An 11581-nucleotide genomic window follows, 5' to 3' on the forward strand; every position below is an offset into this window, starting at 1 on the left:
GCCATTATCAATGTGTTTATCAATTAACACCTGTTCATTTCTGTCCAACTGCAATGCAAACTCAATGTGGAGGAAACAAGGATTCATTACAAACAAGTCATCCCTGTACATCAACAGATTTATGTACCTCAATCAATACTGCTAGTATGAGTGACAGGAATCTAAAAGAAAAAACAACCAAACGCAAATGTACTACTACTTCTACGACTCGTTTGAATGTAAAACAGAAATGTAACACTATCTGTGACAATGACGGTTCTACGACTCGTTTGAAGGACAGTATAGATCGAACCTTAACCCACAACTACGACAATTTGTGTCAGACTTTTTTGAACAGGAAAATATGCCTCTGTTCAACAGTAACCAAAACATGGAAGATGTTTTTGAAACTTTACAGAAATGTAACACTAGCCTATCTGTGACAATGTTGCTTTTGAATTGAACCCACATTTGTTGAACAGGAGAGAATGTTCCTGTTCAACAGTGCCCAAAACACTGAATCTGACGTTTTTGAATCTTTTCTGTCATCTAACTGAATCTGACGTTTTTGAATCTTTTCTGTCATCTAACCCAATTGCTCATGACTTCATCGATCTTGAACATGCCTACTTTTCAAAGAAAGACAGACAAAAGCGAAATCTGCATGTTAGCCATCTGCCTGAAATGGTCAATGCACTTTTGTAAAATTGTCACAGCTGTTATGCACTTTTGTGAAATGGTCAGTGCTGTTGTGCACTTATGCAAAACTTGGTGCTGTGCTGTTAACATTTGAACAAAATGCATTTTGTTCAAATGTTTAGTGCAACTTGCTACTATATAATCGCTGTATGCGCTTTGTGGTAATAATGCACTGTTGTGAAAAGTTTGCGCTAAATGTTGGCACTATGCATCATTGTTGGAGCACCCTCCTGTAGATGCACCATGCTGAAAAATGTACTTATGAATCAAGCATTGACTGAAATAAACAATTTATATATCCAGCACAACATGCAATTCATTAACTTTTGACCCTAACCTTTAACACTTCCCAAAATAAATCTTTGGTGGACATTGCATCGACGCTGTTCATTTTGAATGAACATTTTTCTTGGTCAGTATGTGTTTGGCCAGTCACCCTTTGCAATAACCCAATGCTGGCAAATGTGCCTACCATCCAATAGTAGGCCGCTCTGCTGGCAGGGTCGACGAACATGTCAGGGATGTTGCACCAACAGGAATCGATCTGCAGACAAGAGACAATGCGTCGTAATAACATCCATTTTTCCCGTCTAGCGTGACACTTGGCCGTCTAATGCAGTTAGATTGCTTTCTCATCCCTGTAAATCTTGAATTTGAACGAGGAGAACAAAAAGCAGGACAATAAAAAGGGTGGGGTGGGGGGAGTGGGATTGGGGTTGTAATGGGGATGGGTGACTGAAAGTTGAGGGGGAGCCGGGAAGCCCGACTCTGAGTCTGAGATGTTGGGTTGTAATGGGGATGGGTGACTCAGTGAAAGTTGAGGGGGAGCCGGGAAGCCCGACTCTGAGTCTGAGATGTTGGGTTGTAGGAAGGGATGGGGAGAGGCGGGGGTCAGAATGCAACAGCATTGTATGGCAATCGTCGATTCGATCCGTTAAATGTACATTTCATGTCAAGGAAAAGATGTCTTGGTTTCTTAGTGTTGTTGTTTTTTTAGTTGCGCTGACCCTCGCGCGCATTGCATTGTTTAATAGTAGTCGTGTTTTTATTTTAAGGATATAAATTTTGAAAACACACACACACACACACACACACACACACACACACACACACACACACACACACACACACACACACTGTCTATCACAAATCAGCTCCTCATCCCGCTATCACTGCCACCAACCATACCACAAGTACACAATGATTATGGAATCACAAATCATCCAGATTACCTGCGCACGACGCTTCTGTTCGCTCTTGTTCCTGCCCGATCTTTGCACTCGCCCTGAGGCTGTCGTGGTGGCGGACAAGACATCCAGATCCCCCTCCCTGGGCCCCACCCTCCTGGTGCCCCCTGACTGACTGCGTTCACCATCTGACCGTCCATCCCTCACCTCGCTAGCCATTCCAGACAGACCCAGCCTTCGAGAAAACAAGAAGAGCAAAAGCTCATACGACTCCCCTTCGTTATACGTAACATGAATCAAAAGCAAATGTTCTGCTGCTCTGGCTCAATAAGCGTTCAAGAGATAGATACTTTCCGACCCCATTGACGACCTTGAAATGTGATCGTGACCTTGAAATTTGACCACGACCAATCAGACTTGGGTCATGTCCGAACGGTCTAAGTTCTAACGCTGCTCCTGACAAAGATTTGTTTCAGATAAGTAAGTCACGAATATGTACTGATTTGAGGTAAGCGCACAATGATGTTATGACTAGAATTGATGAGACAGTCTGTAATGCAGGTCGAGAAGAACACAACATTTGTAGCTATTAAAACTCAAGATAAAGTCAGGTTACAGTGTATCAATCTTCGGAAGATTTAGATTTTTTACACAGTTATCCATATCCCGAACTGGAACAGCGTGATTCATTCTCATGCTGAAGCTTACTGTTCCTCTTACCAGAGTGCAACACATTTGTTTTAAACTGTCAGTCAACTCAAGGGCAAAAAAAGTAAATAAAGTATTTCTCGTCAGATCATACAATGAGGTGTCGGTACTTTGTGCACTGTAGGTAACCAAGACTGCAACGTCATTTAGTCGATCGTTAAATACAAAGCTTGTCGAACCAAGATACAAGGACGGCCTGTTTCACACAAGGTTTGGATAGAGTCTTCCTTTTGTTGAACGCCTTTGGTCCGCTGTTACGCCCCATTTTGTCGCATCGGCCCATTTTGACGTATTACGATAAAATGGGCCACCCTCATGCCCCATTTTATCGCACATTGCCCATATTGTCGCACCTGCGACAAAATGGGCCTCGAGTGTAGATATTTTGATGTTTAGATCAGGAAGGTCAGTCCCGTTTTCTTACTCGCATCAGCATAAAAAAACACCTGGTTCCTGATGAGTGATGTGTGAGTGGGTATGTGTATACTTGTGAGGGGGCGATGCTTTACCACGTGCACCGGGAATGGGCTTTTTGGACGTAACGTGCATGGGAATGGGGAAATTCTCGTAGCGTGCACCGTGCACAAAGGTCCGGCGTGCACCGTGCATGGAGCTTTTTCGTAACGTGCACCGTGGATCGCCGTGCATGGCGCTTTTGGCCTCAACGTGCACGTGCACAGACCCCCCCTCCCCCCATGGTGACCCTCACTTGTGTGTGTATACATTTTTTGAGTGTCTCCCCATCTGTCTGCCAGTCTGCCTGTCTGTCTGTCTGTCTGTCCGATCGTCCGTCTATTTCAAACTTGTTCACACGATAGTTCTAAGATGTTAGAGATTTTCAGAAGGGGTCAACGGGGACATGTTTCTGTCTGTCTGTCTGTATGTCTGTCTGTCTGTCTGTCTTTCTGTCTGCCTATCTGTCAGTTACCATATTTCCATCACGAAGGTTGTGTGATATTGGATAGATTTGGATGAAATGTCCAGGGTCACCACCATAAGCTTGAGCTTGTTGATGATCCGTAACATGTATCATGTTCAAATGCATATGAATTGTTGAATAAACACTGTTTAAACCAAATGTCTGGCGACATTACCTACAATTTCGAGTGTCTCTCCAATAATGCCTCAATTTCGTGATTTAATTGTTGATGTGTTTATGCATAGTTTGTGCCGTGGAACGATAGAGCAGGATTGATAGCCGATAATGTATGTTAGCACTGTAAACTTGCTTGTCGTTGCACCAATCCATATTGTTAATTCATGCGCTGGATAAGTTTTTAGGTTTGAGAGAGAGAGAGGGGGTGAGGGAGAGAGTGAGGGAGAGTGAGAGCGTGCGTGCGTGTGAGTGTATGTTAGAGAGAAAGAGAGAAAACTGTGTGATTGTCCACGAATACAAACACACGGCATGTATTACTGATCCCCCCTCCCCACACCCCGTTGAAATAAACCTTGTGTGTTTAAATCAATAAAATGTCTTACGTGTCTCTCTCTCTCTCTCTCTCTCTCTCTCTCTCTCTCTCTCTCTCTCTCTCTCTCTCTCTCTCTCTCTCTCTCTCTCTCTCTCTCTCGCTTACTTACTTGCTTGCTTGCTTTTTCTTCTTTTCTTCTGAAAACATTCTGCCTGTTGTTTTAAGAGATTTTCATCTCTTTGTTTTGTTTTCCATTCAAAATGTTGTTTATGGTTTCGATCTTTGGCGTTGCACTCTGGCTGAACCCATGTATTGTAAGTACAAAGCCGGTAATAAGCGGAGAAAATGGGCGATTTGCATGTGAACTTCGCAGAAACAACAGTCAGAGCTCAGGGGGATAGGTGCCGCTGCAAGTCATTTTGTTTTGCGTTTTAGGTCAACGAGACACACGCAGACAAACACAGACGGACAAACACACACACACACACACAAACACTCACACACACTCACACACACACGCACACACAACACACAACACACACACACCATCTCCTGCATATGTGTACGTCTCCATGGCACGCAAAATCCCCTCAGAAGCCTACACGCGCACCAAAACTGACAATGCCCAAACATCGTTCATGCTCACCACTAATCACCCGCTTCATTAGATCACACCGCAATCAGACAGGCCCAGAGAGAGTTCAAGCATCTTTCTCAGACGCTGTAAATGGTCACTGCTGCGGTCTACGCTCAGCACACAAAGCAAGGTTTAATGTTCTGAACTGATTGCATCGCTTCCCTTCAGAGCGGCATTTCAGCACCATGGAGACAAAGGGGAGACGTTAACCGGGCTTCGTACCCTAACCACCCTCATAACCATTTCCGCCTCACCTTCTGATCGTCAAACGGCGATAATATGACGGCTTACTAGTGCCAAAACCTCATAATTATAATTATCAAGGGAAAATTAGTAATTTTCCCTTGATAATTACCATTTTCACGTGTTAACTACTTTCACTAACTTTCACCTGTTAATTACTAATTTTTAGTTTTGGCTCACTTCCTGACGGATTGCTAGTGCCAAAACAAACAAGAAGGGCAAAGCCCATACGACTCACATGCTTGACCTTGACCTTTACATGACCTTGACCTTCAGGGTCAAGGTCAAATAACTAAACCTAGCAATGACATCATACACTAAGAACTGCTTTACACATTTTCCTACCAAAATACATGTGACCTTGACCCAAGGTCAAGGTCATCCAAGGTCATGCAACACAAAGCTGTTAATTCAAGACATAGGAAGTACAATGGTGCTTATTGGCTCTTTCTACCATGAGATATGGTCACTTTTAGTGGTTCACTACCTTATTTTGGTCACATTTCATAAGGGTCAAAGTGACCTTGACCTTGATCATATGTGACCAAATGTGTCTCATGATGAAAGCATAACATGTGCCCCACATAATTTTTAAGTTTGAAACAGTTATCTTCCATAGTTCAGGGTCAAGGTCACTTCAAAATATGTATACAATCCAACTTTGAAGAGCTCCTGTGACCTTGACCTTGAAGCAAGGTAAACCAAACTGGTATCAAAAGATGGGGCTTACTTTGCCCTATATATCATATATAGGTGAGGTATTGAATCTCAAAAACTTCAGAGAAAATGGGAAAAATGGGAAAAATAGCTGTTTTTTAGACAACATTTATGGCCCCTGCGACCTTGAAGCAAGGTCAAGATGCTATGTATGTTTTTTGGGGCCTTGTCATCATACACCATCTTGCCAAATTTGGTACTGATAGACTGAATAGTGTCCAAGAAATATCCAACGTTAAAGTTTTCCGGACGGACGGACGGACGACTCGGGTGAGTACATAGACTCACTTTTGCTTCGCATGTGAGTCAAAAATGCGAAAATGTGAAAAATGGTCGTTTTTAAGACAACAATTACGGCCCCTGTGACCTTGAACTTGAAGTGAGGTCAAGTTGCCGCACATGTTTTTTGAGATCTTGTAACCATACACCATCAGGCCACATCAGGTGTTGATAGACTTAATAGTGTCCAAGAAATATCCAACGTTAAAGTTTTCCGGACGGACGGACGGACGGACGGACGGACGCCGGGACGGACGCCGGGACGGACGGACGACTCGGGTGAGTACATAGACTCACTTTTGCTTCGCATGTGAGTCAAAAATGTGTCATTTTCCCGTGAAATTACTCATTATCCCGTGAAAATGAGTAACTAACGCGTGAAAACAGTAACTGACAGCGTTAATTAGTAATTATCACGTGATAACGTGTAACCCCAGGCTTTGGCACTAGTAAGCCGTCATACGATAAGAATATTATGATGTTCTGTTCGTTTCCTGTGCAGTACCCTGACCGCAAAAGTGTACACCCCAAACCCCACCCCCGACCCCAACCCCCAGCTCCTGCCGAAATTGTGTATGCACATGTATACTTTGCTTTGTTGATATCTTGCCAAGCCCCCCTCGCCACTTGAGCAAAAAAAAAAGTCTGCCGAATTTGACATAAAAGAGGAATAAGGAACTTATTCTGCACCATGGTTGGCAATGGTCTACTCGAAAATGGTCCCTACTTAGTTTTTTTAATAAATAATTAAATGAGCAATGATGGAAAAGATTAATAAATCACTTACCGAGCTTGCTGCCCATCTTCTTCGTCCTCAGCAGATTCCTCCTGTAACAAAGAAAGGATGGCATTTATCATTCTGTTTTGAGGCCGCAACTTTCAGAAAATTGTTGGATCGCCCAATCCACATGGATTCAGGAATGACACCGAAGGAGCTTCATTTTCAACACCTTGTCGTGCTCTATTCCTGCTCAAAGCAGACCACAGCAAGGCATATGAAATAAAGTCAGTTTTCGGTGTGTTTCGCACCTGAAGTCGGTTCTGAGATTCCGAAGACTTCCTTCGGATTATACAGCATTCAAGAATTGCAGGTTTTGGCCGAGTCGACCAACTCCTTTTGCTGCATTGCGGGATTATTTCTGACTTCTCATAGTTTCGCAAGCAGACGAACACACCATCCGCTGACCTATTGTTGTAATGGCACCTAAGGGTTGCTTTCTTCTGCTCGATCACATTAATAATATATAGTGGGCGCATCGGGCCCTACGGCTACAGATCAAACCTGCCTTTACACACATCAACCTTCTGACTGAATAGCCGTACAGCTGTTTTCGAGCAGCATTGCAAATAGATTGGAAGCTATCTATAAATATGTATTTAGGTCACGACGGGAGTTCATCAAATCTTAAAAGCATGTAAAATGTCAGCTTCAAAAACATGTCAGAAAACTATCTATAAATGTATTAGGTCACGTCGGGAGTTCATCAAATCCTAAAAGCATGTAAAATGTCAGCTTCAAAAACATCCCAGAAAACCACCAATGTTAACTTTTTATGGCCCGAACTTGACCCCAATGTGACCTTGAAATTTGACGACGGTAAAGGCGGTCCTTAACTGAGTCAGAAGTCGACTGCGCGAAGACTTCGCAGAATCTGTTTTCCGAAAACTGAGTGCTAAAGCTCCATGCGGCCAGCTTCGCGAAGTATACTTCGCCCAGTTAAGGATTGGCTTTAACCAAATTTGGGTCTTATCGGCGGGAGGTCTTCAAACTCATGGAGTGTGTAAAGTTTAACAAATCTAGCTTCAAAAACACATGAGAAAACTTCAATGTTATTGTTAAGTCTTCTGTTCACGGTCGGACGGACGGCCGCCCGTACATAAAGACGAACACTAGTCCTTACTAAGACTCATTAATTACTAAGATGAGCCAAAATAATCAAATAATAATTTAAAATAGTTAAAGCCCCGTCTCACGACGCAAAAGGGAAAAAATGAAACACTATACATATAATTCATTCGTTGACTCAAGATTTTTTGTTTGCGCAATGCACACAGAAAATACAGTCACGTTTTCTAAAAGGCGAAGACTGACTTCTAAGGTAAGGATGTCGCTTCAACTGAGGTGACGAAAGCCGCTGTTAGGGCTGGCTGAAAGCCGCATGCCTTTCATCAAAATATCACCGCATGGAGTGCTTGTTAATTAATCATTGCATGTTGACGTGTGATAGACAATCAGGCAGCTTTCACATTAAGCCTGCGTGCTAGTGAACGTGCGTTTGTGAATGCGTGCGTGCGTGCGAGCGAGCGAGCGTGACAAAGAGTTGAGAGAGAGAGAAAAAGAAAAAAAGAGAGAGAGAGAGAGAGAGAGAGAGAGAGAGAGAGAGAGAGAGAGAGAGAGAGAGAGAGAGAGAGACTCAAAAAGCATATCTGCTTCTCAATCTCGGTGGCTTTTTCGCAATCATGACGTCAAGTCGCTGTTACTTCACTTACAACGGAGTGCTTGGAACGGTTAAAAAAAATCGAATCTCATCGTGCAACCTAAAAAAGAGCAGTTCGAACTGATTTGCATCAATTAACACCCATTCTACACTCATTAAAAGAGCTGATGGACGTTTTTAAACAAAACTCGTTGCTCACTTTTCTCAGGAAAAAAAAAAAAGAAACGAACGAAAAGAACTACACACGATTTTTGCCAACTTTCACGAGGAAGTCGATCAATCATTAATTGATTAAAATAATGGTGCCAAGCAATGCTGACGTCAGTGGCAGAGCAAGTGGTAGCAATCAGACAACAGCACCCACGACAGTTTGGGCCTAATGGAGACAGAACGGATCCGATTAAAACTATGGGCATTATCTCATACGCTGCTCTTTTCATTAGAACGATGAAATTCGCTGATCAGACACTTCTCAGCTTTTATCTCTCACCATATTCCTTTGGTCACATCGAAGATGGATTAGGTATTGATAGCCTACTTACAAATTCATCCTTTGGAAAAATTGCCGCGCAGTGCATTTTATTAAAAAAGGAAAAGCAAAAGCATACGTAAAGAGTCAAAGAAGTATCCCCCGAAAACAGAGTATGGCTGCATTAACGGTGGTGTAAGAAACGGTCATATACGTAAAGTCCGCTGGTACGCATTCTACTGCAGTCCGCCCGTTCTAACGAGGTGGTTGTAACTCATGGACGCAAAAGGTCAAAGACAAGCACGAACAAACGACAACCATATCTTATTGAACAGACTGTACCTTTCTCAAAGCAGCAGCTCGAACTCTGGCATGGCCCGACAACCTTTTCAGGAGGTGATATCTTTGTTTTTCCACCGCCATAGCCCTTGTCATACAGGATGGTCTTTTTTTTCAAGCCATGCCAACGGAACGGTGTCCAAGCTGCTTGAAGTTGAAGCGCGAGGACGTCATTCGGGATTTACTCATCAATATCACGTCATTCCGCAAACGCGTAATTACCGATGACGTATTTTGAACAGATCATTATTCCTCGTTGTTTAGCCGTGGTTTCGGTATCACTCGAGACTTTTCGCGGATTTTCTTGTCGGCAGCACTGCAGAACTCCAGAAGCCTGAGGAGGTTCTCATCAAACAATATAATGTTCTTTGATCGACTTTCTGTGTCTCTCTGCATACGAATGCGTGCACGATCCAGTTGTGTGCGTGCGTCAGTGCGTGCGTACGTGCGCGCATGCGTGCGTGCGAGCGTGCGTGCATGCGTGCGTGCGTGTGTGTGTGCGTGTGTGTGTGTGTGTGTCTTTGTGTGTGTCTTTGTGTCTGTTTGTCTGTGTCGTTGTGTGTCTGTGTCTGTGTGTGTTTGTGTGTCTGTGTATGTCTGTGTCTGTGTGTCTGTTAAGAATATCACTTCACATAGCCCATGCATCTTACCACAAAAAGTTACCTAAAGTTTACAATTTTATTTTTTCGGGCTTTAAATCTTTCTTTCTTTATTTGGTGTTTAACGTCGTTTTCAACCGTTCAAGGTTATATCGCGACGGGGAAAGGGGGGGATGGGATAGAGCCACCACTTGTTAATTGTTTCTTGTTCACAAAAGCACTAATCAAAAAATTGCTCCAGGGGCTTGCAACGTAGTACAATATATGACCTGACTGGGAGAATGCAAGTTTCCAGTACAAAGGACTTAACATTTCTTACATACTGCTTGACTAAAATCTTTACAAACATTGACCATATTCTATACAAGAAACACTTAACAAGGGTAAAAGGAGAAACAGAATCCGTTAGTCGCCTCTTACGACATGCTGGGGAGCATCGGGTAAATTCTTCCCCGAACCCGCGGGGGGTTCGGGCTTTAAAAGTGACTTTTTTTTGTTAATGTAAGTTCAAAGAGTGGTAAAGCTAGAGGAGAAAAAAAACAGGGCGTAACGTGCTTATTTATAAGATAACGACTGAAACGTGAATGTGGGGTATTTGACTTTTTTTATACAAAAAACACTACCTAAGAAATTAGTTATAACTATCCTGCTGTGGCATATGCAACCAGAAGAAGACTTATAGAGGAACAACTTAAATAGAACACAAAACACAAGTTACGTTACTGGTAAATCATTTGGGGGGAAACAAAAACAAAAATGATGTACCCATTTTTTAAACTAAAATTTATGCATGAAACACAAACAAACATGAAATTAAACATGTAAAAAGTGAGAAGGACTTTCTCAAACATTGTTACATCCAAAGTAAGGCATTCTTTTAATGAGGGTAAAAATATGAATACCCATTAACGCGCAAAATTTTGAACTGGCAGTGTGGTGCTTGTACGACCTCTACCCCTTTCAATTTTGACAGAAAATATGTTTAGTCTACCCCTAAAAAAATGTAAATAAAAGTGGTGTGACAGTTGTAAAGGATAGCTTTTATGTAAGTACAAGGATAGCTTAGGAGAGAAAGAAAAAGAAAATGAGGACTTAAACCCTTTTCCGTGAGATAATGTGTGTAACTTGATTACAGTGTATCAGACTTCCGCTCAAGAATGACCACTGAATGAATTAGTACAAATTGAAGAAGAAGAAAACGATTTACGAGATAAAATATCTGATTTAACCTTTTGTTTCTACTTTAAAAAAAAAAGAAGTTATCTTTCTTTGTTCTTCGAAAAACGTCAATAAGGCGAGTGACCTCAGTCTTTAGTTTTACTTCCTGTTCTCAGAGGTAAACTCGAGCCTTAACCGTCCCTTACGGTAAAAGTAGTAACAGAATGTACACATTTAGGTTCAATGTCAATAGACTGTCACTGTCATTGAGATTAGAGATAAAACGTCGTTTTGCCCCCAGATAAGCCATCCTGAGCTACCGGCAGGCCTTCTGGTGTCCTCAGGCCTAAACATTAGCCTACTCAGTATCCAAATTTCATGAATAATCGCTATGCCTATGTTTCTGGCCTAAACAGGTATATATACGGTCTCTTTCGGCAAAACTGTGGACACAAGCAGTTGAACGGTCTCTTTCGAAATGACTTGCGTCCTTCAATACCGAGGAGATACTGCGGAGGGGGGGAACACTGCTTTGTGTTAATGTGTGAGGGGTAGGATGGAAGGGGGGGGGGGGTACAGCAATCATATTTTGAATAGCTAACTACCGTCGTTGACAGAAGTGTTCAAAATGATAAGGAATAGCGTTTCGATTTTGTTGAGTAGATTGTTATTGGTCCTCAGCTTGTTTGCATAGATAAGACATTGAAGACAACCCTTCGC

At 42.5% G+C, this 11581-nt stretch overlaps 1 protein-coding gene across 1 annotated transcript; it reads right to left on the reverse strand.

The window, feature by feature from the left end:
• Window positions 1–59: 59 nt before the first annotated feature.
• Window positions 60–9289, reverse strand: LOC138952974 (uncharacterized). The gene is made up of 4 exons (XM_070324741.1): window positions 9108–9289; window positions 6646–6686; window positions 1911–2100; window positions 60–1222 (listed from the first exon to the last, which is right to left on the reverse strand). Exons 1-4 carry the CDS (start codon window positions 9198–9200, stop codon window positions 998–1000), a joined length of 549 nt encoding a protein of 182 aa, XP_070180842.1. The 5' UTR covers window positions 9201–9289; the 3' UTR covers window positions 60–997.
• Between the last annotated feature and the right edge of the window lie 2292 nt (window positions 9290–11581).

The sequence above is a fragment of the Littorina saxatilis genome, linkage group LG17 (assembly GCF_037325665.1).
Source record: "Littorina saxatilis isolate snail1 linkage group LG17, US_GU_Lsax_2.0, whole genome shotgun sequence".
NCBI classification, from domain to species: domain Eukaryota; kingdom Metazoa; phylum Mollusca; class Gastropoda; order Littorinimorpha; family Littorinidae; genus Littorina; species Littorina saxatilis.